Source organism: Annulohypoxylon maeteangense (assembly GCF_022496945.1).
Source record: "Annulohypoxylon maeteangense strain CBS 123835 unplaced genomic scaffold GGS22scaffold_13, whole genome shotgun sequence".
In the NCBI taxonomy this organism is placed as follows: domain Eukaryota; kingdom Fungi; phylum Ascomycota; class Sordariomycetes; order Xylariales; family Hypoxylaceae; genus Annulohypoxylon; species Annulohypoxylon maeteangense.
The window spans coordinates 344,533-372,335 of NW_025953260.1; the positions used below are offsets into that span (position 1 = coordinate 344,533).

The window sequence follows — 27,803 nt, forward strand, 5'->3', positions numbered from 1 at the left end:
ACACACGCTTGCTACGAAGGGACTTGGGGTTTGATGAGACATACGTTTGGATGTTCTCTGCACATCCATGGCAAATTCTTCACTCCAGATCTCCTTCACGACGTAATCGTATGGATCGATATCTGCAAAAGTTTACATCACCCTACGGGTACCCCTTCTGAGTAACCCATGCGATCCCCTTCTACACAGCCTCGGTAAAGATACTTGTGTCTTGCGGCAGCAAGTAAAACTAGAACCTCGGAATACATGGCAGAGGTGTACGAATCCTATGCCAATAGAAATAACAAATGAATTTGATTTGCTTCTCGCAACATATCACCATCTTTAATACCATTCCCCCCCCTTAATCCGCCCCTTTAACATACTAGAAGCGTATATCTGCATAAAATACCCCCACCTTCCTACTGGGTATATGCACAAAAAGAGACTAATGCCGTATTAGCCGCATTCGACTGCTCCCGGGCGTCAGCTGAGGATCCTCATCTCACGCTCTCCTCGCTTACGCCCAAAAAGCCACAATGTCTCGCACAGTTCGACCAATGATAGCGATCCGTCCCGTTCGCGAAGTCCGGGGTAATGATCTCGATGGTAAAGAGCCGCAGCTAGGCATCTGACAATTATTAAAAAATATGACAGGCAGGTACTTAGTAGGTATGGTCTCGGGCGTAATAAGTATAGCCACTTACCCTCCGATGGAATTTTGTAAGGCTTTAAGCGTTTTCCCTCTTGCGACGAGATATATATCTGGCGAAGGTATTGGTATTGTATTCTTGCATTTGAGCGACAATTGAAATTCGATAAGAATTCAATGTTTCACACGCGATTAAGGCTCCCGCGTTTCACGCGATCGTAAGGAAGCGCTAGTCGCGGCATAGGGCTGAAAATTCATCACGTCAACATGGCAAGTGTTCTTCGCGAGGACTCGAGTGGTCTGGGGAATCTCGAGGCCCAGATCGAAGAACAAGTGGCGAGTGCTAGCACTGGTGCTTCTGGGAGTAGGAGCGGATTCGGCGAACAAGGGATTGCTACTAATGACCACGCAGCGCCGCCAAGTGAGGGCTCCGAGTACGACGATGGCCTTGATATGGAGAAGTCTGTTAATAGTAGCGTGTCGCACTGGGATCCGGATCCGGGGTTTGCGCATGTCGATGGCGACATTGAGGGACACGGGTATAACAAGACGACAGTCGACATTGTCGCCGTGCCTTGCATCGGCGCATCTCCCGTTGATACTTGGTCAAGGGATCCTATTGGCGATGGCTACTTCAGCTTTCCGTCCAATGAGCTAGATCGCTATCCCACGGCTATGCAGCTACCTGGGAATAGCGTCCTCTCACCCACCATCACTCATAACTTGCCTGCGGCTACTCACTTGTGGGTTCGACAAGGGATCCGAAAAGAAATCAACACGGCGCGAGTGATGTTATATCGCCACCGGGAGCTCACAGAAGGTATAACGCTCGACCAGGCGGCAGATGATCTCTTGGAACAGGTCGTGAAAATGCGCGCCGGTCTGACCAAAGCGCGACCCATTTTCTTCATCTGCCATAGCATTGGCGGATTGGTGGCGAAGCTCGCCTTAGTAAAAGCGAACATGAAGCATGAACTGAGGCCTTTGATCTTCGACTGCCATGGCATCGCCTTTTTTGGTAAGATGTTTTTGATCTCCTTTCATAAGATCTCGTCGAAGACTAACACACTTAGCAACGCCACATCGTGGCTCTAGTTATATGTCTATGCCTCATCTACGCGAGAGTATCCAACATCTGCTTTATCTACAAAAGCCACTACCTAGGTCCATTGCTCGTGAACTACGAATAGGGAATAAGTCATTGTTGCAGATGCATGACCAATTCATGGATATTGCTAGCGAGTTGCGAATTTGGACTTTCTACGAAACCATCGATTCGCAATTATCTGGGCTTGGGTCTTCCGATTTTGACGAGGTACACTTCAGCGCACCTTTAACCTCTATCAAATCAGGTTTAGTCGGGAGCCGGGCTGAGCAAGCACTATCACTTGAGAGCGACCACGCTCACTGCGCCTCGTTTGGACCCCAGAATATTCGCACGATGCTTTCGTTCATCACTGATCTAGGCGCCGCGATTCGGAAGGCAGAAGAACTTAGCAATAAATATGTGCACACGCCGTTGAGGTTAAGTGAAACGGTCAAACTAGAAATCATAGGATTCTATGGTGACCCCGATAGCGAATCTAGCCAGGACATTAGACTATATATCTCGAAGCATAGGCTGAAAGATTTTCTGGAGAAGGGACCTGAGCAATGCTTACAAGAGCGGCTGAATACTGTGGCTGCTAGGCGACATCGAATGGCACCTCCTTCGAGACGCCCGTTATCGAATCCGTCACCAATGGCGAGTGCACTTGGGATACTAGGCAACGTGCAGGAGCTTGGCCAGAAACTCTTAGGTTCTGTTCGGCCAAGTAGCTTGCCGCCGGAAGGTCCCGAAACGGAAACTCCGGCTGGTCAACCGGAGATCGTCGTAACAAGCCACGCTTCCCGACCATCTGCCACCAGCGCAGCAACGGAGCCAGCCGTCTCATCTAGAAGAGGTCGTGGATTAATAGTGCCCGGCTTATCGACGCCAAGCAGGGGAAGCAGCGAGACAGTTAGAACAACTAAATCTGAACCAGATGAGATTGAGATCTCTCACAAAATGGGCTACCCTGCCCAACAACTAAAACCGTCTATGACCGAGCCCTCTGGTTCAGCCGCTAGCGCAAAGGAACATGATACTGATATGAAGAACCGCCGCGGTCGTTCTCGCGGTATACAGGACTTCACTGCCGGTTTCTCCCGACCAGTCGCATCCAGGAGGAAGTTTATGTGGATTCATATGCCATTTAATAACCCCCATTGGATCACGGTAAGGATCATTGCTATGATTTATAACCGCTTTGCTGACTGGACCTTAGAAGATATTCAATAAATTGTCCGAGACTCAGAATCAGAATTATCTGAAACTCCTTGGCAACGAAAACTGGGCGAACAAGCACGTCCAAGGTCGCCATGCCAATCTGCATGCTTCATATATCAAGCCTGGATGTGCATTTGTCCCTTCAGGAGTCGGTAAGACACTGTGGTCCCTATATTCGATCAATCGTGAAGGTCTTGCAATTTAACTGACCTCTACAACAGGTTCCCCGCGTCCTCCCTCTCCTTCTAGAGCGGGTAGGAGTCCGAGCCCCGGGATAAGTCCGACTTACCTGTATTTGTATCTGCCGTATCTGCATTACGATACTTACCTAAATATCGTACGCCGCCGAAACCTCATTAAGCGAAGGATGGAGCACGGCAGGGCAAGGCCCGTACCAAAAGACATCGCTGAGCTTGACTCGATAGACTCCCGGGTGATTTGGGAATACATTGGACATGACCCTCCTCTTAACACGCGGAGGACACTAGACCAATATGGATACCCATCTCTTCGGGAAACCTATGCGCGCGATGATGAACAGATGTTGTATAAGCTTACTAAAGAGAAGCTCCCGATCCCGTTCATGCGTAAGTGGGATGTGTATCATTCAGAGGACTCCAAGGGACCTTTGAGCGCTCTTTCTCCTAGCAGTCGGTTAGCATCGGCCACGAAAATGTTCAAAAGCCAAGAAACAGCGAGCCAGAAAGGCGAAGGAGATGCGAACTTAGAAGACAACCTTCTAGATGGCAATGTTCTTATGGTAGATCAATTGTGGCTCTGGGCAGTTGATACGAGTAAGTTGCGATAAGCGAATATTCAAAGACTTGGTGCGGTTATCTCTAACGTACTCGACAGCAACCTTGATGACTTTCTTCCCGAAACGAGAGTCCCAGCCGACGGAAGGGCCTATGTTTCAACAAGCAGATCTCAGAAATAGTGTTTATAACGAACTGAATGGAGATCTTAGCGGACGCTGCGAAAACGCGTTAGATCTTGCGGCTTTCGTAACTTTGCATGCCGTCACGGTATTAATAGACCGCACGTCACATCCTAATCTCGAGATATTCCGCATTTTCGAGGAAGCTCTAGGGATACTCGTTCGTGGAATCCATGATCTGGAGTACTGAGTAGACACGCTAACTATTTGCAGACTGAGAGAATGACGTTATCACTCAAACGATTCCGAATGCAGACGTTCCGAGATAGGGTCCAAGACTCGGACTCAGAGCCTGAAGACATTGGTACTGAGAGTATTAAACAGCGGCATAAACGCGAACTGGAACGAGCTGAGCGGGATAATCGCGAACATACATCCGTCCTGCTGGAACTTCGAGATATGGACGACGAGCTCACCACGATGAAGAACCTGTTCTCGGAACAGGAGGAAACGGTTAAACTGATGAAAAAACAATATGAGAAACCCGAGCTTCTAGGATATACAGAGAACGGCCGTGGGTTCCTCGAAGAGGCGTTGAGGCGACTCCAAGACTACCATAAGACGGTGCATGAAATGATTCAGCGCGTGGACGGCACCAAGAAGGATGTACGTACCCCCTTGGATATCCCACATCAAAAGGGAGCTGCTGACGATTTTTATAGTATGAAAAACTTCAGGAGATGGTACAGCGCCAAGCGCAAGTCGACGAGGCGCGGTGGTCACGGCGACAGACTGAATTAGCGAGCTCGCAGAATTTGTCGGTCATGATCTTCACGACCTTCACCGTGTTGTTCTTGCCTCTGAGCTTCTTCACTAGTTTGTTCGGCATGAACACCAAGGAATGGGGCGGCGAAGATGACAATTTCGTTAGCCTCGGTGTCATTGGCCTCGTCTCACGTACGTCCCGCTTAGTCTCCTTGAATTTCAAAGCCCAGCTAACACGATCGCAGTGCCCGCATCAGCGCTCCTCATCGGCGGGACTCTCATAGCCGCGTATAGCAGTCGCGTGCAAACTGTCGTGAAAGAGAGCTACAAATTTACGAAATCCGGTGTGCAGGGGATGGTATCCCAACTCACGCACATAGGAACCGAGGATCCACGACGAAAGGAAATACAGAACAAGCTAGAGCAGGAGACACTGGAGTCGCGTACACGCGAGCGCGGGTTCGACTTCTGGGAGAATGTGAGGTTGGAGAAGCATCGCGAATATAAGATCCCGGACATGAACCGGAAGCAGTTGACAAGACAACGGGCCAAATACTAGGTAAGCAAATAAATTAACGAAGCGGTTGACTCGTGTACGATTTGAAGGATCTGATGTAATGTTATGTAATGGATACCTAGTAGTGTGCTGTTTAGGTGTTAATACCCATTTTGAAGTTAATGTTGAATCTAGAAACCTTGAATGCATCGATGGATTAGTAAGTTATTCGACATCCGTCTCCAACCGCTACTCCAACCCATGATGTCATCATTTGGTAACACTCACCTATCAATCGCACCTACCTATCGGATCACACCACTCAATAAAGCGGCAACTAGCATCATTCAGCAAGCCTCCGTCTTAGCCACCACCCCCAATTTTCCCACTTCTTCCCAATACCCTCCTCAACTCACGCCAACCGCGAAAAAAGCCCCACAATGGCAGCCGTAGACACCACGGAGCTCCCCACCCAAACCACCGGCGCCGCCGCCCGTCTCGCCAGCTCCCACGCCACAGAACACCCCCTAAAGCTGTACGGCGGCTGGTTCTGCCCCTTCGTGCAGCGCGCGTGGATCGTGCTGTGCGAGAAACGCATCCCGTACCAGTACGTCGAGATAAACCCGTACGCCAAGGCGCCGGAGTTCCTGGCGTTGAATCCGAGGGGGTTGGTTCCTACGCTGGGAGTGCCTTTTGAGTCTGTCTCTACCTCTACCTCTGCGAGAAAGGGGGGTGGGGAGAAAGGGGAGGGAGAGGGAGTTAAGAGGAAGCCGTTATATGAGAGTGCGGTGATTTGCGAGTATTTAGACGAGGCGTATGATGACGTGACGAAGTATGGGAGGAGTTTACTGCCGGAAGACGCGTATGAGCGCGCGAGGTGTCGGTTGTGGATTGATCATATTGGCGGGAAGATCATTCCTGGGTTTTATAGGTTTATCCAGCATACGCCGGAGAAGGAGTATAGTATCGAGGAGGCGAGAGAGGGGTTTTTGGGACATGTGAAGACGTTTGTGAGGGAGATGATGGAGAGTGAGGGGGGTGGACCGTGGTTTCTGGGGGAGAGGTTTGGGCTGGTGGATGTTATGTTGGCGCCTTGGGCGAAGAGGCTTTTTCTTATTGATCATTATAAACCAGGGGGTTTGGGGATTCCGGTCGAGGGGCAGGGTGGTGATGATGAGGTGGTTTGGAAGAGGTGGAGGGTGTGGTTTGATGCTATTACTTCCCGTCAGAGTGTCAAGGATACTTGGAGCGATGATGCGCAGTATATAATTGCGTATAGGAGGTACGCTGAAGATAAGACGCAATCTGAAGTCGCGAAAGCGACGAGGAAAGGTGAGAGGCTTCCATGAGCCAAGCACTGGGTTGAGTTCAGATTTCCACTTGGTTGAAGTTGAAGCTATTCCGAGTGTAATCCACTGTTTAATGACTGCTACGGTTTACGAAAAAGGAAATATCCAAGAACTTTCTTGTTTCTCAATCGGAGGCTTAGGCAATCCTTCAAGTTAGTATCCGATCCGTTATGTACCTGCAGATTCATAGTATACCTACCTGGTAATTGCCTCTATTTATATCAAGACGGCTCCTCCGATGTTTTTCTACGGTCCGACTACCTACGTTCGAGTAGACCCTAAGCTGTCCGAATTCATCATCGACGAGGCTTGCGATTCTCTTTTCAATCATGGGACTTCCTATTCCGTCTGCGGGGGCTCATCCCATCCTATGGCCAGACCCTAAAGCTCAGCCCCACGCCCCCGCCGATGGCTGGCTGAGAAGCAGTAAGGATTTTCCTGCCCAAACGAGAGACGTTTCAAAATAATAGCATCTTTCATGCATTTAAACTTGTGTTCCTTGAATCTGAATTTCCATATGGCGAGACATTAGATGACGGACGGCAGATCTTCATTAATTCCATTGGTTCGGCGCCGAACGGGTGCTTTATTTGTTGAATGGCTTGTTTGTTGTTGAGTTGATGTGGCTTGCGTAAAGACTTGCGAATATGGGAGAGGCGTCGATTATTCAGGTTAACATGTTGCGCTAAAGCGCCATGGGATGCCTACGGTGCAAATCCTTCCTCTAAAAAGGTATTTTTGGCTCGATACAGAACCAAGGCATCAAGCCTGGCTTATAGGAAGAGTGCGTATGCCTATGGTTCGTCCAATTTGGGCAGTCCGTGGCGTCGCAGATCGATCACCGCCGATCATGGGTAGAAACTTTGTTTTTCTGCCCATATTCTTATCCTTAATAAACTCTGCCAAGCTTTCGGAAACGCCTGGCTGTCCAGTCAGGCGCTGTCAAAGATCGTCTTCCCCAGATCAGCGCGTCCGGGAGTTTTCTGCTCGACCTGTCGCCCGACAGAGACGCCATGATGCCCAGCGCACTTGACGTCAAATTGACTAAGACCCGAATTATGCCGACCAATGTGTGTGTTACGTTCGCGACCTAGCTCGTCGTCGTCGGGCTCCTTAATAGATATTTTAAGCAGGGGTTCGGTTGGATATGCCGTGCCCTACGCAAGCAGGAACCTAGTGTGCATGTGCATGGGGGGAGGCTCAGCATTCGATGCCAAACGTCGTCTTGGCCCCCCTTCCCCCTTCTCCTCGTCCAGGCCATAATATATAATACCAAGATGGGTAGCCTCGAGGACGGCGTGAGCCTAGTTTGGCTAGCATTTCCTGGGCTCTTTCTCTTTCATCGTAACTTACTAACAGTCATTCGTGATCATTTGATTACAGTCTTCCATTCATTAGAGATCTGTGATCGTTCTTTTCATCATATCATACCATCCTTCGTTCTTCACCGCAAACATGAAGACCTCAACTTTCTTTACCGTGGCCGTCGCCGTTGCCGGTGTATCAGCTGACATCGTCCCGGCCCAACCCCCGACCAAAGTCCAGCGAGACCTCGCAACTGTAACCTCAGTCGTCTCTCAAGTCTCAGCAGCTATCACCAAGCTCGACACCTCTGTCAAGTCCTTCGACGGGTCAGACCTCAGCGGCGTCCAAACCAACGCCCAGGCCCTCATCTCGGCGCTCACATCCGGTGCCTCCACGCTCGGCAGCAGCGGTTCCATCTCTCTATCTGACGCCCTAAGCCTACAGAGCGTCGTAACCCCTCTAGGTACCGTGGCCCAGACACTCGTCGACGATGTCATAGCCAAGAAGGACAAGTTCCAACAAGCAGCCGCATGCTCCACCGTCGGAACGCAAATCTCAAACGCCGGGACCGCGGCGAAGTCTCTTGTGGACGGCGTTGTCGCCCAGGTACCCGAGGCAGCGCAGAGCATCGCAGAGTCCGTCGCGAGTAAAATCGTGGACACCCTAACGAACCTAACCTCGGAGTTCTCGTCTGATAAGTGCAAGAACTCGGGAAGCTCTGCGAGCAGCGCTACTGTCTCGTCCAGAACCACAGCGGTTGCTCTTAAGGAGAGTTCCGCGGCAGTCGTCGCTTCAACCACTGCTAAGGAGCTCGCTACCAATAGCGCGGTTACTGTAACCGTTACTGCGCCATGCGTGTGCTCTGGATCTACCACCTCTTCGGCGGTTGTCATCAGAACATCAAGCGCACCAGTCTTCCCAGCGAACTCGACGACCGTCTTCCTCACCGGCACCGGGGCGAAATCTACTCCAGCATCCGCAACCCAGTCCATCGTTACCGCCGGCGCCATCGCCCACGGCGCAGCTTCAGGCTCGATGGGCTTCGTCGCCGCGGTGGCTGCTGTTCTGTTCATCTGATTCCAAATATACCCAAGCGTGTTTTCTTTCGTCTTGTTATTGCGGTTACGGTTGGCGGGAAACGATTGATGGTTCTGCTTATATCATGAATACCTAAAGCTGGACTCTTTAACCCTTTCCCATCTTCGGCGTTCCGCGCTCCTGCGCGTCGGGGCTGGCGTACCCGCTGGTGTAGATATGTCGATATTTGTCTATAGAAAATAGAAGAAGCTGTATATACGATGCTTTGGAGTATTTTATGCTGCTCGGAAGTGAATCTGTTACGTGATTTGATAGAATGGTGTGGTGTTACTTGGTATAAGACTTGTAACCTTTGACAGTAGTATGTTGATGTTACTTACACGCCTAGCATTCCGAATATATTCTACAGGCCCGCATTTTATGGGCGAGTAAACTGTTCCCAGACGATTCACTTCTCGACTTATCACGAGATTTAGTCAAGTGATTTGAAAATAAATGGTGTAAATTTTAGTTAACCGGCCCAGTTAAAACTTTTGCAATCGAACCGCCTTCAAAAAATTATGCCTCTCGCCAACTGGTAATCATTCATCAAAATCCTTAGAGGTATAAGACGAAATTCAAGTTGTAGGTTAAGAATGAAAATTGGTCGACCAAACATAAGACATGTATCGTAGGTATGGGTAAGTGGTGTCAGAAAGTGGTATCGTGATGACCACGAGGAGTACTATGTGCAAGGCGATAAGTTCTGTTAGAGTCCTGTTGTTTAAGGACCTTGCCTAAACTATCCACCCATTGGCTTTCCTTCGTGAGTTCCTCTTGTCTTGCTTTAGACGGTGTATCGCGCGAGTGATAATTCGAATATTAAGCAGTTGTTGGTTCAGGGCACGGCGGGGGTGAAAATGTGGGCGAGGGACCACAAGCTGGGTAACATCTTGTCTAAAGTTAGAAAAATAGTCTCTATCTAGGCATCTACCTAGATATGTGCGGAGTCCGTTTGAAACTTACCCTCCATAGGTCAGGGTGGCAGTCGCCGGTGAGCCGCAAGTTCGGAGGAGATCTACGCAGGCAGTACCAGTGCTAGTGCAAGCGGAGGCTGAAGTTGCTGAGCTTGGAAATGGCCAGGTAATTGGAGGGATCGAAGTTTCTGAACTTGGGAATGGCCAGGTAATTGGAGGGATTGAAGTTTCTGAACTCGGGAACGGCCAGGTAACCGGAGGGATTGAAGTTTCCGGACTTGGGAATGGCCAAGTGACTGGGGGGATTGAAGTTTCTGTACTTGGGAATGGTATGGTGACAGGAGGGATTGAAGTTTCTGTACTTGGGAATGGTATGGTGACAGGGAATGAAGTACTAGTTGTCGGAACAGATGTCGGAATTGCTATCGTGGACGACGAACCCCCCGGACAAGGTGGAGGTGGCGGCATATCCTGAGTGCACATGTCGTAGCATCTACCCCATTTGATACCTATATAATAAAGATCAGTATGTTACATTGACGTAGAAGTGTGGGTTTTTGACTCGGAACTAACTAACCACATGCGTTAACTGCGTCGAAGCATCTGGTATGAGGACAAGCAACTTTCTCGGCGGGGACAGCAGCAGCGGCTACAGCCCCAAGGGCTAAAACGGAAACGATGTTGAACAGCATGATGAAGATCTTTTTCGAGAACGCTTGTTTGTACGTAGTTCTAGGGAGAGATGAGGTGATGAGAACGAAAGCTAGAACCCACGAGCTCTTTATATAATTCAATATAGCATCTTAGCTCCGCGAAGTAGAATGAGACGCTCGCCTTTTCGAACTCTTTTCAGCGAGCCACCCGCCTTAGCGATGTAGGAAATACGAACTCGTAAATCTTGGCAGCTACTAATACTGATAAAACATACTTGATCGGAAACAGACGTATTACTCCATATGGTCATATTGGTACCGAGATGTGGTGCTGGGAACAGAAGGCTGGAGTAGACACCACAACATCGAAATTATCCTAACCGGGCAATGATAGGCTATTAGCCGCATGGTTAGCTAAGCGAGGAATCATGCTGCGATGAAAAGTAGCATCCTGCCGTAGTTCTAGCCATTCGTTCCTGCATACAGAGCATGGCAGCGAGGAGTCAACTCTGGGTATGTTAGATCTCAGCCACGATATGGACAATGATCATCTGTTTTGACTGCTGACAACTTGAGATCGTCAGATAACCCCGTATTGAACAACTAGTAAAAATCGACCCCAGTAGAGCGTCAGATTTTTGTCGTTCGACTCGACCAAAACTCGTTGTTTAACTGGGCGATGTTATAGAAAAAGCGTATTAATCAATATCAAGCTGTGGTCAAATTAGCCGGAGACCCGGCACTGCTGCATCAGCTTTTCATCCACATTTGGCACCACAACTCCATCCCACCGTATATTGCGGGGAGTTATAGGTTGCTAATTATAGCGTAATGCAAACTATCAAAAATTTGGAGCTGGAGAAATTTTCCGAATTTGACAGGTTTAATGGGCGATTGCATTACAGAGTCCGCGCAGTCCGGGTTAGGTATCTGGGGAAATTCACTCCGCGAACCGAGTGGTGACCGAACGGATGATGGGAGGCTGAACGAGTCCAGATAGATGCCAGGAATCCTTTTTGGTCTGCTTGGTATAGTTCGTATGCTGCCTCGCTAGGTCGTAGGACAATCTAGCTGACGCCAGCCTTTGATATACGAGTGTCGCTTGTCAATTCTCCATCGGAACAGCAGCTATCCAGGCATCCTTCCAGCAATATCAAAGAGTCTTAAGAGAGCATAGGTCGACAACTAATGAAATCAGTATTGGCATTAGTGAATGTTTTAATCAGAAGATAGTGACAATCGCCGGAAGTAGCTGAATGAGGGGCTTATTTCGCATCTCATAAGATCTGGCTGACTTCGGACTGAGTTGTTCAAGATGGATTCGGCCAAGAAGCTGAACTGCAGTTAACAATGGAAACGCTTTGACCACTAGTTATTCTTAGGTAATACAACCTTGGGTTCATTGGGCTCGCGGCAGGTGCCGTGTTTACATAATGAACAAATAAGTGGAGAATGGGTTACTTAGGTAAGCATTTCGGTCGATAAATTCATCATTCGAAAACTCCGCTAGCTCTTAATTCTTGCGACGCACGAAATTTGCCGAGGAAAATAAATACATAAGACGGAAGCGTACGTGACATAATTAAGCCAGACTTTATTGTCGCGTCTTATACATACCTACCTAGTAGCCACGCAACCACGGTCACAAGATGTCATCGCACGTTGGGTGATCTCGTCGTCGTGACAGCTGTCAGCTGTCTAATACGGTATACCAAATGTCACGTTAAATGCTAGATCTAAGCATTATATACCCGATGCTAGATGTCGCTCACTAAAGAATCGAGATCGAGGCTAGTGCCGGCTCCCGCCGCAAGTTCCCGAAAAGAATCTAGCTCGCGGGTGAAACGCCCCCGAGATCTAACGTCTAGGCTAGGTCGTCTTTCGACGAGAATGAGAATGGGAATTTGACGGGAGTATTTACCTTTCTAGGCTTCAACCTTCTGTCCTCTTAAGGCTGGTCAGGCAAGCAAACTGGCTCAAACGAGAGTGATTTCGCCGCTTTAAGTCGAGTTTCTCACTGGCCACGAGAGAACATACCTGGTACCTACTGCTAGGTCCTAATAGCTAGCCCACGATCTGACTGCTGCGTTGGCACATGCAGAGAAACACTATGAAATCATGCGGGGGTACATCATCCACCGTCTATCGACCAAAGTGGCAACGGTTTGTCTCAAGCAGCGTTAAACGGAACAGTTAGCCACAGATAGAGGCGTCTATGTAGGATTCGTCGGCCAGGCTAGGCCAGTAGCCTGCCACCTGAGCTGAGTATTCTAAGGTGAGTGTAATATGCACGCGTGTATGTAGGCCTCCCATCCCATCACAACCCACTTAGCTCACTGCCCCCCTGCAATAATCGCAATAATTAGAGGGACATAATCCCCGTTGACATCACCTTTTCGACTTTCACAGCAGCTATTCGCTACACCGCTGGATTTTAACACCAAGACTCGCAACAGTGGAACATTCGAGGAAGAAACCCCCAATCGACGAACATTGCTACCTGCATAACATACGTCGAGGCGCAGCTTTTTACATGATAGGTCCCTACTTATGGCCTTCTAGAGGTCTCCCATTGTCATACTAACAGGCCCTGTGTATCCTCGACTGCGTCTTTAAAAGTCGCGCTGCAGTGCCTTGCACTTATCACTTACACCCTTTTCTCTTTCGAAGCAAGGATCTATCAAGTAAATACTGAGACCACATTGGCAATACTTCAATCGCACAATCGTTTGTCACACTTAAATCGCTGCGAACCATGGCATCTCGATCGAGAGGTCGTCATGATCGGTACGACGACGATCCCTACGTCTTCGACGACCCCTACCGCCATTCAAATTCACCTATCGGAAATGCACATTACGAATACGTCGGAACCGAAGAACCTTCTGTGGTATCTAATAAGCCTCGCCGACCCCGATCTTCAAATCCAGACCCTTATCTACGACCACATTCACCTAGGAGAGATTCTCGAACAACTAGTCCACCACGGCGTCCTAGACACGAGAGAACCCACACTCAACCAGAAAAGTCCGAGAGAAAATCACCACCTAGAGCTTCGCGACACAGTTCCCCTCACCGAACCAGCAGCAAGAAGGTTCCTCAGAACAAGCGTCAGGACTTCAGCGAACGACCAGCTGTGAAACGTACCAAATCTATCGGCCAATCTGGCCTGAAATTCCTCAGCGAAGCAGCAGCACTATACGCCGCGACACAAGCTGGGGCAGGCGACCGCGGACGCTCCCCAAGTCGCGATCGTCACCGCAGCTCACACCACGATTCTGGGCACCGCCATCACCACCGCCGGCATTCTCCCAGCCCCTCCCCAGACCCACCCATGCGACGCGCAAGAGCATACAGCGACGATGCGCGACGGCACCGGAGGCACAGATCGCCATCAGTAAGCTCCGAGTCAGACTACGACCGCGACCGCGGACGACGACACCGACGCTCGCGCGCCAGCTCCTCGCACGCATACAGCCCGTCGCCGCGGCGCCACCGCAGCCGGCATGCCAAATCCACGTCCTCGACCTACCGCTCCAAGCAGCCCGATTCCGCCACCGCCGACCGATGGCAGATGGCAGCGCGCGCGGCCCTCGAGGCAGGCGGACTGACGGCTTTCCGGCTGCGCAAGGAGCCCGGCAGCTGGACGGGTGAAAAGGGCGCCAAGATCGCTACGGCGGCGCTCGGAGCCGCGGCTATCGACGCGTTCATTGATAAGGACCCCCGCCGCGCCAAGTCCAGCGGGGTTAAGGGGTTTGCGGAGAATACGATTAGTAGTATGATTGCGTCGAAGTTGATTGGGGTTAAGGGACCTACTAGTAGGAAGGGGAAGTCGAGGTATTGATGGGTGTGGGTTTTGTGGTTTCTAGATGTCTGATATTTGTGTGATACCTATGTTTTGGCATTTATGGCTGTTGGCTATTACGACAGATTGACGTTCATGGACGGTGGGATAGAGTGGACGTGGGTAGACGGGGTAGGCTCATCTCGCAACGACGTTACGATTCCGTTTTCTTTGGAATAAAAGTTAGACGGATAGCATCCCAGGTGTTTCGGTTGCGCACTCGACTTAGTCTCATGGTTTTTTGAGTTTAGATGTCAATTTAGAATATCTCTACGAGCGGTTTCTCAGGTTGTTTTGGCTCGCCGCGAATGTGTTATATCTCCTGGTCCGGTAATTTATGATGTAAGCTTTGATGGATTGTTGGGGGTGAGTTAGTTGGCAATATTTGAAGGGCTTATCCCTTTAAATATGCCATCACTTAGGAGCTTTCCGCCGATACCTATTGTTTATAACCCGAGACTATATACAGTCAACTTACAATGGTAAGTGCATTACCCGATAGCCGGAATCGTGGTTGACTGTCGTTTCTAAAGCATTCTCAAGGCTGGATCCCCTCACTACAAGCTCGCATATTCGAATGGACTTAGCTATCTACCCGCTGTCTACCTATGTACCTAGTTTCATATGCTCGGGGGTGACAGCATGGCCGATGGCTCAGCCTGCATTGGCTTTCAACATAATAGTCTTCCTATTGGCGATATGGGCAAAAGCACCGGCGAGTGGCTTGTTGGGAGCCCCCAAATCGTTGCACCTGCTAAATGTTGGGGAGGGGGCGGTGATTTCCATCGAAGGGAGATATTTCCGCTCCATTTTCTGCTCTTCACCTACCATGGATTGTCACCTCATCTTTCCCTACGGCGCCACCCATTGCTCTTTGTTAGCCTGAATCAATACATTGTCACAATGTCCGGCCTCGAAGCATTAAGCATAGCTTGCAACATAATGCAGGTAATCAGCTTTGCCCATGAAACAGTCAGTTTTTGTAAAGCGATATACCAGGGGAAATCCATCGATGAATATGGTGGTCATGATATCGCATCCCTCTCGGCGCTCTCAGCTCAATTGCGAAAACATTATCAAAACATTAAGCCCAAAACCACGGATGAGAAGCAATTAGAGGACATCGCAAAAAAATGCAATATCGCAGCACGAGCGCTTGAAGAAGAGGTGGCATTTCTCTTGTCTCATAATGCAAAGGGTCATCTTGCACAGACACTACGCATTGCAGTGAAGACCAACTGGCGCAAAGGTCGATTGGAAAGGCTCAGAAATTCCCTTCGTAATCATCAACATACGATGGAATCATACTTACTCGCTCGAGTGTGGTAAGTTTAGCGAATATTAGCTAAAATTTAGGATAAGCCTCTAACAGGTCTATTAGCAAGAAAACCGATGCTATCGAGCTCCAACAGTGTCAAGGGTTTGCACAACTTAGCAAGGATGTCCAATTCTTCATATCGCAATATACCATTGGCTGTACGAAGGTTGTCGACCTTGTCAACGCAGAGTTGGTATCTGCCAAGGAGGCAACTGTAAACAAGGTCTCACAATCAGAAGAATCTATCAAGAAGCATGTATCACATGAGATGTCAATGGTCGAGAAAACGGTAGCCGTCCATGTCACAAAAGAAAGAAATGAACTTTTCAAAGATATCGCCAAGACAACCATCGATATGGATGCAAAGCACACGAAAGAGATGCAGCGAGATAAACTCTTGAAAAGTCTACGACTCTCAATCATGAATGCGAGAAGGAATCGTGTAGCTGATGCATCTATGAACACATACAAGTGGATCTTTAGCCCAAATGAAGAGCTTGATGATACATCATGGGACCGCTTTGATGACTGGCTCAAGTCTGATAGCGACATGTATTGGATTAGCGGCAAACCCAGGTCTGGGAAAAGTACTCTAATGAAGTATATCCTCGAGAATCCCCTTACAAAAGCCTCGCTGGAGACTTGGGGAACCAACCCAATAATCTTGTCCCATTTCTTCTGGAAACCAGGATCGAAGATGGAAAACAATATCAAAGGCTTTTTATGTTCTATTCTTCATCAAGCGTTACATTCGAACATTGCCGTCATTGACTCGATTCTAGCCACTTCCGACTCCCTGTCATCGAAGGAGTCGTACGATGACTGGTCTATGAAGGAACTAAAAGAGGCATGCTTGGCTATATTAGGAATGTACCCGTCATCATTGTGCATTTTCCTCGATGGCCTTGACGAAGTTTGCTCAGAAGATGAACAACTTGCTTTATTGGAGCTGGTGGATGATATTAGGAGACTCCCTAATGTCAAGATTTGTGTAGCAAGTAGGCCTGAACCCTTGCTCCGGTCTTCTCTCTCCAAACATCAGCAGCTTAAGCTCCAAGATCTCACTAAAAATGATATGTGGGAATATGCGAATGCGCAAATAAGCAAGAATCATGGTTTGGATAAACAAGGAACCAAATATTTCACAGATATCCTCGTCGAAAAAGCAGAAGGTGTCTTTCTTTGGCTCCACCTGGCAATTAGCAGCCTAATTCGAGGATTCAAAAAGGATGACACCATAGAGGTGCTTTATCAACGACTTGGGGAATTGCCAAATGAACTATCACTTCTCTACTCTGAAATGTGGAACAGAATGAATGGGGATACTACGTTGTATCGACAAGCTGCTGCATTATATTTCAATTTATTGATCGGCCTTGAGGATCCGCAGGGGTTACCAGTATACTCGTCCAGCCCCCACGTATTTCTGTTCATGGTTGTATCGGAGCCTGAAGTCCGGAATACCTTCGTTGATAGAAGAGATGCTACCTATGGATATAGAGACTCTAGAACGTCTTTGTAAGAAAACTCGGGATGACCTCATGACACGATGTGCAGGCCTTGTGGAACTAGTCCAAGATATAGAGGCTAAAGGATTGGCGAGGCTTGCACCCAACTCTTTGACGCCCTATCGATTCATGAAAGTACAATTTATCCACAGAACAGCTTATGACTACCTGACGGATACCGAAGAAGGTATTCGTATCCGTACATACGACTCATCCTCACTTGATACAAAACACATTCTGCTCGCGGAGGCTCAATTTGCATCAGTGATGATGTTCCCAGATTACAATGGCGCCGCTCGCATTTTAGCACCCCTATCTAGGGCGACAGACCGAAGCTCCCAAAAGACCGTCGATCAGCTTTTACGAGCTACTTATTATCATTACGGAGGTATTGGTGGTTCCATTTATAAGAGCCTTGCATTATTCGTCACCTGCCCGACATTCAGCGATTCCATTTTATCTATCATAGCCGAGAGCCCGAATCCGGCCTTGTTAGCTACGGATATCTTACGGAACATGCATATCATTATCGGCAACTTAAGTTCGAACTGTAGAATTCACTGGTCTTTCCTGGGAGGTCTAATATCTTTAGGGGGAGACTTAAATTCTAGATTTTACGATGTTGATCCAGTCAAAGGTATGGAAAGGCAACCCATAATGTTTTTCAGTCCTTTTGAGATATTCATTATAGGGGTACTTGATCAACCTCCAACCGTGCCGGTGGCCCCCGAAACATATAAAACACTACAAGTTTTCATGAAGAATCAACCAAATCTCAAACGACCCCTACCGATAACCATGGAAATCAACAAATGTTCTAAATGTTCTATACACACAAGATCTATTGCTCACTTCTTCCGCACTGGCCAAAGCCAAATAAGAAGCGAGCGTGATCGAGTAACGCTCGCACTTAATATGGACATGGCGTCCTTGGTTATGGCTATTTACGAATATGGTCGCAAAAGGAACCTTCTCACCTCATCAGAATTTTCCTTCGGATACAACATAATCCAGTCCTATTTTAATGACCATCGTGGTTTAGCTAATCCGGAGAATCACATCCTGTTCATTGTTTTCTCGGGTGGGGTGTACTGTCAGCCAACTCGTCAACATATGACGCCCGAACTTCTCGCTCTTATATCACGACACCTATGTGGCGAAGAGTCCCAGGAATTATACCAGGAAATATATCAGTGTGCTATAGATATAGCCCAGGATATTCGGAGTGATCCAAACCAATCCGTAAAAGCACGGGAGTTTCAGTCAACGGAATCGAAAATTCTGTCTTTTCTAGCTGATCGGAATTGCGGCTTTCGTTGGAGTTATTAAGAGTGAGGAAAGTATTCGAAGGAAGTGCTTAAGATACTCTCCCCTCCTTGATAGGCTAGCCATAGATATATCAACAAGAGTCAACATGTTCGAATATGATTCTCTAGGAGTACCTCGTCATTTGGTCGATGATGTCCTGTGCCTGATGTCCTTTATGTAGCCTTTAGGATATGGTAACTAGTAGATTCTTAAGCATAACGATAATCCTCATACGTGGCGAATCTAGTTGAATTAAGATATTCGAATGACTAGTCGAGAGGAATTGTTTTTATCTTAACCGTCCCCTGTTATCAGCTATTTGAACGTAGAATACGTTGTGGGATGACATGAATCTATGGATATAAGAAAGAGGGAGTCGTCGTCGTCGAGAAGTACCTGCGGGATCATCGCAGGCTACGATGTTAACGGTGTAGCATGACCCAGTGCGCCGTTGCTCTAGAGGGCGGGAAATATTATGTACCCACAAGGTAAGAAATAATTACTGGTTGTAGCCTCGCTATTACATTAAGGTCAAGACTGCTAGGTGAGTATATGGTCAGAAGCTTTTATTAGGGCCAAGAAAAGTATTGATTGTAGGAGGGATTGAATTGAGGTACCTAGGTACTTACTTGCCGTATGTGGATACATCGGATCGGTTCGATCTTGATTACAGGGATATAGAAGCTAAACCCAAAACGGGTATTATGTACGCCAGCTGGCGCAACTTACAGTCCCTCTAGTAAGTACCTAAGTATTTTTATCGTAGGTACCTCCCTGGTATTTCCAAATAATATCCAATTATGATTGGTCCGACTGAACTTCATTTAGAGTTTCCGGAGTGTTTTAGCGTAGCAAACTTCGAGTTAGACAGGTACTTTGTACCTAGTAGTCATGCAATCGTGACCGGATGGTAGATATTTGAGCCAATCAGAGATGAGTTCCACCATACTTTTTGAACCGTTGCCCAGCTCGAGGCTGATAATCAGACTTCTTCCCTTCTCAACATCTCAGCCTTACCACTCTGTATATTTCGGTTTCCATCCCAACCACTTTTCGACCTATTAAAATTGAGCATAGAAAAGAATAACGATTGATTTAGACATTCAAAATAATATTCAACCCCTCTCATCCAATCATCTTTCACATCGCCCTCGCCGCTGGTGGTTAAAGTGTCCTGTATTCTAATCACTCCAAGGACCCACCTCACTTTCGAAAACTATATAAGAAAGGTGCCCCCCCAAGATTTCTTCTTTCTTTTTTATCTTTCAGTCTTTCTCTAATTCTCATCTACAGAGAAAAACTTTCCTGCCAATCCAGAAGTCTTCGCGTCTAGCCACAAGTAAAGTCGCCCACCGCTTCTACGCTTGTTATCAGTACTCTATCATCGTGATCTAGATTGATCGTCTATCGCGAATTGCTTACAATCATTATTGAGCATCACAGTCACTGAAAGGCTTCCTTGTTATTTTCGAGTGGTTTCCGGAGCTTAGGTGAGAATGAAATTTTCGTAGGACATTTACACATCCTGAAGCCCCAACATTCATCGCTTTCCGTATCAATATATCACTGATCGTCCATCAATCAATACATTAATCATCACCGTCTTTCTTTCATCCATATTCATAGGCCTTAGTGTGTTTCTTCGCGTTTCCATTACTAACCCGCCTCAAGTTCTAAGGGTACTCGGCATCTATCGACTAGTACACTTTGTCTTGCTTTACCCGCTACTAGGGCTGGCAGACAACTCTACCTATCTTGATACCACTTGGCGTTGATCTCGTACCAACTGGGCGAGTATTCAGACACGCCCCATATCCTGCCACGAGACGACCACCTCGTGAGTATGTAGTCAACTTTGCTTTTTTGCTTGGAGCTTGATATTAATGAATGAATAGCTTTCTAAAAATAAATTCCTCGCCGATCAGAAGCTGTCTACAATGGCTGCATCTGCAAGCTCTCGTGTTCCCGCTGTGGACCTGTCTGCGAGTAGCAAGGCGCCTGTCTTTGACCAGAAACCTCTCTGGAACCAAGATACCGTCCGCGACGTGGCTGAATCTGTTGGCGCCTCTAAGATCAACGACGACAGCCTCCGCACGTTGACACAGGACACCGAGTATCGTATGGGCCAGGTCATTGTGGAATCCTTGCGCTCAATGCGTAACTCGGAGCGGGACAACATGAGTGTCCAAGATACTTCTGGCGCCTTGCGACTCCTGGATGTCGAGCCAATGTTCGGTTACGACACGACCCGCCCCCTTAAGTACGGGGAGGCCAATCTAGGCTCACAGGCTCTCTACTACGTGGAGGATGAGGAGGTTGAACTGGAGAAGATGATCAACGCCCCCTTGCCAAAAATACCCAAGGACATGTTTATGACAGGTACGTTTCGCGGCACCTAAGAAAATGACGTCATATTCATAAAACTAACTGGTTATCTATTTCTAGGGCATTATCTCGCTCTTGATGGAGTGCTTACGATCTGTCCTGAGAACCTTTCGCCGGCCGAGCTTAAGTCGCACGACCTACTGCCAAAGGGCTCTGGTGCAAATCCTGCACTCGCCGCTCTCTCTGGTCAGGACCAACCGGTATTCAAGCCTTCTGTGAGACATGCTGTTTCACAGGAGCTCATCCTCTATTTTGAGAAAATCCAAGCTGCTCTCATGGATGACAGCGAGGATGAAGAGGTGGAGAGATTACGTGCTGCTGCAATAGAATCGGTTACTACCGAACCTGGCATCCACCAACTTCTGCCATACTTCAGCACGTTTATCACCAACCAGGTGACTCATCATTGCGATGATGTCTTCGTGCTCCGCCAGATGATGGAGCTTACCTATGGCCTCATCAGCAATGAGCACCTCTTCACGGACCAGTACGCGGCGCCGTTCACCTCTGCAACTCTTACGTGCCTGCTATATCGCAAGGGGGTTACGCAAAACGATTTGCAGTCAGCAAGCAAGCAGTACCAACTTAGAGAGTTCGCTGCAAACGTGGCTGGCCAAATCACAAAGAAGTTCGCCAAGGACAACCAGCCGCTGCTCCCTATGCTTCTTCGCTCCTGCGTGAAGTCCATGCTGAACCCGCATTTCCCTTCGAGTGTGTGGTTCGGTGCCATCTCGGGCATTGCCCAGTGTGCCAACAACGGGGGAATCAAAATGCTTCTAATCCAGAACCTCAAGGATTTCGAGAAAGGCATGCTTCTTCCTCTCCTCCAGAAAAACACGGATATCAGCCGTATGGAGTTTGAGGCCCTGGTGGGCGCTATCATGAAAGCGCTGCAGAAGCTCACTGGCGACCATCTGCCCATGGGCACCATGAATGGGTTCTCGAGCGATGCAGAAGCAGCTCGTGTGAAGGCACTCGTGGGGGACGTGATCGGCGACCGTATCATACAGCTAGGTGATCATAAGTTGAACCTGGCAGTTCTGGACGCGCAATTCTACGTCGGAGACTGGTGAACAGGGGGCTGGAGAGGTACGGTGGCGTTTGGGCTTCTTTTTAGCATGGACGGGGTTTTAAGGTTTTTGGGTTTTTCGAGAGGATTTTTCTTCTTGTATTTCTGCATGACAAAAGTGCAGAGTGCGGACGTCAGACTACATGTCAACCGCACCGATTGCCATATTCAGATTGTTAATCACACACGATCTTGTCTGGCAGAAGTCATACTATGCCACTACACAAGATGTGAGGCGTAAGTCCCTGGCTTTTAGGAATACACATAAATTGTTGTTCCTCACGATATGCGTCTTGAGTAGGAGAGATTTTGCATGTGCGTGTATGCTTTAACCAAATTGATTGTAAACTGGTTCCTTTTACCGATTTCTTTGTAATCTACAGACAGAACCTAATTCCAACTCACAGGTAATGCGCTTGGGTAGGCATACTACTAGAGCCGATTTACTAATTCTCCCAAGGCCCTATCTTCCACCCCTCTGCTCCTCCTAACCTGTCTACCTAATCACAACAGGAATACGGCGCCAAGCGTCCCGACGATGCTGGCACCCAGTACGAGATAACTAGTCTGCTGGATGACGGGCTTCTTAAACCCCCGAGCAGTATCCCAGACGAGATGGCGGATGCCGTTGCTGAAGTGGAAGAAGAAAGGCCAGGCTACGACCGCCTTCAGCCCCGTCTTTAGGATCGGCGGAAGCGTGGCGGCGGCCTCGGCTAGCGTCGCGGACTCGACGTGCCATCCTGTCAGAGGGGCGACGAGGTACGCGATCGAGAAGGCGTAGAGAGAGGTCGAGAGCGCTTGTCCTGTGATTCGTGTCCAGATCGAGGCCCCGAACCAGGTCTGCTTGTAGTCGTAGGCTGCGAGATGGGGAGAGACGGGTCGGCGGCGGCGTTGGGCGGCGAGGAGGGATTGGGCTTCGGTTGGGGTGAACTTTTGCGTTGATATGTCTCTGTTTGGGGTTGTTAGTGTTGGGTTTGTCTCGGGTAGTTGAAGTGCGGTAATAGGGGCTATTGTTGGCGTAGATCTATGTCGCGCGGATTTACATGTGATGGCGATCTTTGTCGTAGAAAATCGCATGGAGGGCTGGGCGATGAGGGATCGAGGGTATTTACCTAGTCTGAGAACTCGTGGCATTTATCGCTAGAGCGAGGCGGGGGAGGTTCTGGGAGAGGAAGAGCGCATTGGGTTTGGCGGTTGCTGTGCGTCGAAATTCAAGTTAGCGAACCTAAGCTATCTATGACGTTTTTCTGTCTTGGGAACGATTGGCAAGTCGTCGCAAACCACGTTCCTCTACAGCAAGACAGAGACTCTTGATGGAATATAACGGAATGAGACGGGATGATAGGTACATACCTTGCTGCAGCGCCCGAATACCAACTCTTTGCGCGCTCATTGTGTCGAGATACGATAGAAATTCTCTTCAATCCGTCCTATAATCCCAAGTATCGACGTGCACCCTCGACCGATCGGAGACAGCGGATGGAGACGATGCCAATATCGTCGGTACAATTCAATTGTAGGATGTACTCGTAAGCGGACTCGAGGTTGAATGAAGCGTTGACGATGATGCGTTCATTGAAGGTTGACTCGGTTAAAGATTGAATTGAATAAGGAAATCCAAAGTTAATTCCGTCAATCCCACCTCTACCCTCGGCTTATAATCGGGCCAATCAAATCACATATGATCGAAGATGACCACGGCCATTAAAAGAAGTACCGAAGTACCGCTGAAATCACGCTAAGACGACAATCCCGGTTAGGGATCACGTGAAATGGTCTGTGCAACGACGAACGCCTAGACAAAATGATCGCTGCGCAAATTTTGTCAATTCTTTTTTTCTTCCTTTCTTTTCCTCAGATAGCACAGAGCATCCAGACCACTGGTGTCTTTCCAGATTGATGGAACATCGCGTAAAGGTCATGACGGTGTATGCCGTTATGGATGACTCTCAGAGTAAATATTCTTGGGAAAGAAGGATCCTTCGTTAATCTCGGTGTCGAGCTGCTCCCCGTCTCGACCTCGTTTCATTCTGTGATCTACATTCAAACATCATCGATTGCTTGTATATTAGCACCATAATACGTATATAATATAATCACAAGTACGTTAATTGAACCAGTTTCTTTTCCTGGAGAGATCAGCGTCGCGTCGTCATTGCAGATTCACCCAGGACGAGCCAGAAATCATGTAACAGTATCCAGATGGATGAGGGTAGACTGGTTAGTACCTACGAAGGTATCTTGGAATTAGCAATCATTGAATCATTCCTCAACCTACCCATCAGCACTAACAGGAACTTGTAGTGTATATTTGCCATTTAATATTTTGAGGAATAAGATATTCCCTCCGTAGAGGATGACAAGAAGTCGATATGTGGTAATGAGATATCTACGAGCCATCAGAGTCGACATATCATATTATTTTGGGAATTATGTCTACTAGGTAGATGCCAGGTACATTTTGAAGTATTAAGTATTGTCTTGTGTATATTCAATCCCCTGTCGTCTTGGTTCATCCTCACAAGTCGTATGATTGCTTATCAACCTTAGAGGTCAAGAAGACAAGGCTACTTCTGCATGTACATATGAATACCTAGGTACCTATACAATAAATGGGGGTAGCTATGTCCACAGAAATATTCTCTTGAGACGATTAAAAAGTTAATGATTGGGGGAGTAGAATGTCAAGTATCGGATGTAATCACATCGTAGTCAAGGACGAGGTAGGTCAGGAGGGAATACAGAGGCATAGAGTCGTTACGATTGGAAAATCAAATAATTGAATGATCTCTGGTACCTATGAGATACATGGTACGTACCTACCTAGTACCTAGAAGTTGTCGGGGTGTATTAAAATGGAATGGTACAATTTACATTGATGTTATTTTGTTCCCTTTTTGTACGGTGACATGCTCGTCGCTGACCGTGCAACTCGTAATCAGTAGACGATCCTAAATTATATATTCACCCTCCGTGAATTCTTTTCGGACTTCCGTCTTTCTTTCTTTTTTTTATTCTAAAGACGGAACACCCATCGATCCTGATGTTGTTTCGGTGGTATGTCAATACTCGCCATGAGCATCTTTATTATGATGACAATTTAATATTATGTTCATCACTATTATTCGAGCCAAATCCCTCGGATTGAACGAGTAAGTTTCACTTCCATTTACAAAAATCCTACCACCTTTTCGCTATGAATATATTGTTATTTTTTTCACACTCGTCAAATTCCTTCACCCATCTACACGTCTCTCTCCTAATCCCTGACGCGTCCTGTCGAACCATCAGCTACCCGTCATATGGAATTACTATCTGTTATCTTGTATTTTGTCGTCGACGCGATTCCAGCGATTCCCGTACTTCAAAGGTTCCCTCCTTAGCACACTCACTACCAAGTAATTGACAACCCAATTGGGCTACTCGTATTTCAACTACCCCCTCTACGTCCCCTAGTTTCCGTCCCATTCCCCTGTTGTACATAATATATTTCGCGTCTTAAAGCTTCCCAACAACGTCCCCTTTCATCTTTCAGGGCATATATTTTTTCTTTACGTGGCTAACATTTGGTGTCATAGCCCGGGAAACGAGCCTGACCACCGGTTGACTGGCTGTCGGGAGCAATGCTCCTAATTACGACGACAGTCGAGATATGCTAGGCTCGTTAATTGACCTAGCAATGAGTGACCCGTTACTTTTAGGAGTGATAACTTACTTTCAACCGATTCCTTGCGTCCGCTTCGGAACGACCCAAGGACTGCGACAAAGCGGACGCAATGGATATCTTCCCTTTACCGGGGAAGAGTCCTTCACAGCCTACACCAGCAGAGAGCATGTGGCTGGTCCCTTGCTCTTTGGCTGAAAGAGTTCATCGGTTGAAAATAATTGTATCACTCCTATATCCAATCTGAGTAGCGGGCTACTCGGTGCCTGCAAGGAGAGACTGCCCAGCGGACACACCCTGGGCTCCATTTTAAAGAATAATGGATGCCTGGGATATAAAAATCGAGGAAACCACCCGACAGCAAAGTTCGGGTTGTGTTCACCCTCGCATCCCCGGCATTCATTGGGATCTGCCCAGGACTCTTTTACAAGAGAATGGGCCACGAAAGGTGGACAGTTTTTTTGACGATTAATTCGGTCGAGGTTAGTACTTCTACCAAGTCTTATTATATTACCCACGCTAATATTCTTTTATAAACAGGCACTAAACAATGTCTCTAATACGACCGAACCTTCCATTTCAGACGACATCCACATGACCGGGGGGGAAATACCGGTCCCCATATTAATGGGCTGCCATCCACCTTAAGCACCAAAGGATATTCAAACTAATGTTGAATAATAATTATCCTTGGTCGGTGGTGGCACCCCTTTCTCTCCCACTAATGGGGAGGGAAAGAATATGGGGTTCTCAGGAGGCGGGTGGACCATGAGAGACCCCTGAACCCGACCTTAATCAATCATTTAAGAAACGGTGGTTGGCATCGGGACAGTCATCCGCGACCTGGACATGGTATAAATTACCACATCGACACCTTTTCAAGAGAATACGGCAAAGCGTCTCTAAAAGACGACTATCCGATAAGGCTATGCGCTGAATGTCCCTTTAGTTTCACTAGGGGCATAGCGCATTGCGCTCTTCTATTACGACGTCAAATTAATTTCGATAAAAAGGGTGTGGCATCGCCCACTTCATACCTCCCTACAGAAACCTCTTTCGGGATGACATATTATTTCTTTCGCCATGCGAAACTTTAACTACCAAGCCTACTTGGGTACGTCCTCTGAGGAATTACACGCCATCGTTGCGTTTCATGTATATATCTTCTATTGTACTTCCTTCAGACGTAAACACGCTCATCATCATCACCATTGCAAGGACCCGAGGCGTGAAACTGAGTGATACAAGTGTTACCTAAGCCTAGCACCATATAGTTACATCTATTCAGTGATTGGTATAAGTACAGAGACGAGTCTATTTCCCACCTAGGTCCTTCGTTACGTACGGGAAGTCTGAATGCTCTACCTAAACACCATCCCCAAACGGCCATCCCACAAGTCCAATATTCAACTTCGTCCCAGCTTCAATCTCCTTAGCTTGAGCTTTAAGTTCTTCTATATCCCAATTGCACCATAGAAACTTGCCCTTCAGGAATCGAGCCTCGGGGCTCGAGAGCCAGAGATTAAAGCTCGCCGGTAGTGACACTAGATAAAAGTCAACCTCATCATGCCTACCTAGCATTTTTAGCATCGTCTCACTCACCATCATCGGTCTTCACATCCTTGAAACTGTCAGCACCTCCCGTCTTAAGGTTCATCTGGGTGACTATAACCCCGGGCTGGGTGTGAAAGATAGCTAGGTTCGGGTTCGAAATCGCTACCGTGTCCCAAAGACGGTATACGGCCAACTTCGCAACACAGTACGAAGCGAAGTTATCGTTCAGGCTCAGATGCGCACCCCATGAATTAATAGCGACGACGACTGCGTTAGGCGCCGCGTGGCGAACGAAGGCCTGTGCGACGAAGAAAGAGCCCTTGACATTAGTCTGGATACAGTCAAGGTATTCGTCTGGGTCCGCATCGTTTATGTTTGCCTTTGGTCCGACTACAGCTGCGCTGTGGATGAGGACGTCGATCTTCCCCTTTCCAGCAAACTGAGCGAACGCGGCATCCATGTCACTCTTCTTAGTAACATCGGCGGAGATGGTAGTAACCTTGACGCCTGGGTAGTGGGACTCGATGTAATCCCTGTTCTCGGAAAGGGGCTTCTGCGAACGGCCAACGAGGGCGATTCGAGAGGCGCCCGCCTGAGCGTAGTAGCGTGCCGTCTCGCCGCCGATGCCAGTGTTGCCTCCTCCCGTGATTAACACGGACTTTCCTTTGGCAGAGAGTTCGGAACGAGTGGGAGATCCGGATGGCTGTGACTTGGTGTGCCACCGTCTGGTAGGCGAAGGAAAAGGAGGAGCGTTAGACATGATGATAACGCTAAG

General features: G+C 48.0%; 8 protein-coding genes across 8 annotated transcripts; 6 read left to right on the forward strand and 2 right to left on the reverse strand.

Annotated features, from left to right (window-relative positions):
• The first annotated feature begins 300 nt into the window (after positions 1-300).
• On the forward strand, positions 301-5,329 carry GGS22DRAFT_36216 (uncharacterized protein). Its single transcript, XM_047966905.1, has 8 exons — positions 301-1,649; positions 1,705-2,888; positions 2,938-3,091; positions 3,161-3,733; positions 3,795-4,036; positions 4,090-4,482; positions 4,539-4,773; positions 4,827-5,329. Exons 1-8 carry the CDS (start codon positions 899-901, stop codon positions 5,138-5,140), a joined length of 3,846 nt encoding a protein of 1,281 aa, XP_047816959.1. The 5' UTR covers positions 301-898; the 3' UTR covers positions 5,141-5,329.
• On the forward strand, positions 5,330-6,776 carry GGS22DRAFT_36130 (putative glutathione-S-transferase theta, GST). Its single transcript, XM_047966904.1, has one exon. It carries the CDS (start codon positions 5,518-5,520, stop codon positions 6,424-6,426), a length of 909 nt encoding a protein of 302 aa, XP_047816960.1. The 5' UTR covers positions 5,330-5,517; the 3' UTR covers positions 6,427-6,776.
• A 1,008-nt stretch (positions 6,777-7,784) lies between these two features.
• Positions 7,785-9,043, forward strand: GGS22DRAFT_36100 (hydrophobic surface binding protein A-domain-containing protein). The gene has a single exon (XM_047966903.1). It carries the CDS (start codon positions 7,882-7,884, stop codon positions 8,806-8,808), a length of 927 nt encoding a protein of 308 aa, XP_047816961.1. The 5' UTR covers positions 7,785-7,881; the 3' UTR covers positions 8,809-9,043.
• A 4,090-nt stretch (positions 9,044-13,133) lies between these two features.
• GGS22DRAFT_190436 (uncharacterized protein) lies at positions 13,134-14,222 on the forward strand (the record flags this gene model as incomplete). Its single annotated transcript, XM_047964976.1, has 1 exon — positions 13,134-14,222. One exon carries the CDS (start codon positions 13,134-13,136, stop codon positions 14,220-14,222), a length of 1,089 nt encoding a protein of 362 aa, XP_047816962.1.
• Positions 14,223-15,125: 903 nt separating this feature from the next.
• GGS22DRAFT_195372 (uncharacterized protein) lies at positions 15,126-18,377 on the forward strand (the record flags this gene model as incomplete). Its single annotated transcript, XM_047965655.1, has 4 exons — positions 15,126-15,547; positions 15,604-17,058; positions 17,201-17,589; positions 17,641-18,377. The coding sequence occupies 4 exons, from the start codon at positions 15,126-15,128 to the stop codon at positions 18,375-18,377; spliced, it is 3,003 nt and encodes a 1,000-aa protein (XP_047816963.1).
• A 1,683-nt stretch (positions 18,378-20,060) lies between these two features.
• On the forward strand, positions 20,061-22,064 carry GGS22DRAFT_36377 (TAF-domain-containing protein). The gene is made up of 3 exons (XM_047966907.1): positions 20,061-20,197; positions 20,252-20,735; positions 20,802-22,064. The coding sequence occupies exons 2-3, from the start codon at positions 20,294-20,296 to the stop codon at positions 21,812-21,814; spliced, it is 1,455 nt and encodes a 484-aa protein (XP_047816964.1). The 5' UTR covers positions 20,061-20,197; positions 20,252-20,293; the 3' UTR covers positions 21,815-22,064.
• On the reverse strand, positions 22,065-23,422 carry GGS22DRAFT_36369 (succinate dehydrogenase cytochrome b560 subunit). Its single transcript, XM_047966906.1, has 3 exons — positions 23,164-23,422; positions 22,923-23,007; positions 22,065-22,759 (listed from the first exon to the last, which is right to left on the reverse strand). Exons 1-3 carry the CDS (start codon positions 23,201-23,203, stop codon positions 22,315-22,317), a joined length of 570 nt encoding a protein of 189 aa, XP_047816965.1. The 5' UTR covers positions 23,204-23,422; the 3' UTR covers positions 22,065-22,314.
• Positions 23,423-26,839: 3,417 nt separating this feature from the next.
• Positions 26,840-27,788, reverse strand: GGS22DRAFT_190440 (uncharacterized protein; the record flags this gene model as incomplete). Its single annotated transcript, XM_047964977.1, has 2 exons — positions 26,840-27,018; positions 27,077-27,788. 2 exons carry the CDS (start codon positions 27,786-27,788, stop codon positions 26,840-26,842), a joined length of 891 nt encoding a protein of 296 aa, XP_047816966.1.
• Between the last annotated feature and the right edge of the window lie 15 nt (positions 27,789-27,803).

Bases quoted from the DNA above. Each gene is read 5' to 3' on its own strand.
- GGS22DRAFT_36216 (XM_047966905.1), top strand. From the start codon at position 899: ATGGCAAGTGTTCTTCGCGAGGACTCGAGTGGTCTGGGGAATCTCGAG. The intron at 2,889-2,937 runs GTAAGGATCATT...ACTGGACCTTAG, and splicing joins ATAACCCCCATTGGATCACG to AAGATATTCAATAAATTGTC. The intron at 4,037-4,089 runs GTTCGTGGAATC...AACTATTTGCAG, and splicing joins AGGAAGCTCTAGGGATACTC to ACTGAGAGAATGACGTTATC.
- GGS22DRAFT_36130 (XM_047966904.1), top strand. From the start codon at position 5,518: ATGGCAGCCGTAGACACCACGGAGCTCCCCACCCAAACCACCGGCGCC.
- GGS22DRAFT_36100 (XM_047966903.1), top strand. From the start codon at position 7,882: ATGAAGACCTCAACTTTCTTTACCGTGGCCGTCGCCGTTGCCGGTGTA.
- GGS22DRAFT_36377 (XM_047966907.1), top strand. From the start codon at position 20,294: ATGGCTGCATCTGCAAGCTCTCGTGTTCCCGCTGTGGACCTGTCTGCG. The intron at 20,736-20,801 runs GTACGTTTCGCG...ATCTATTTCTAG, and splicing joins CAAGGACATGTTTATGACAG to GGCATTATCTCGCTCTTGAT.
- GGS22DRAFT_36369 (XM_047966906.1), bottom strand. From the start codon at position 23,203: ATGAGCGCGCAAAGAGTTGGTATTCGGGCGCTGCAGCAAG. The intron at 23,008-23,163 runs GTATGTACCTAT...TTCGACGCACAG, and splicing joins TATTCGGGCGCTGCAGCAAG to CAACCGCCAAACCCAATGCG. The intron at 22,760-22,922 runs GTAAATACCCTC...AACCCCAAACAG, and splicing joins GCCACGAGTTCTCAGACTAG to AGACATATCAACGCAAAAGT.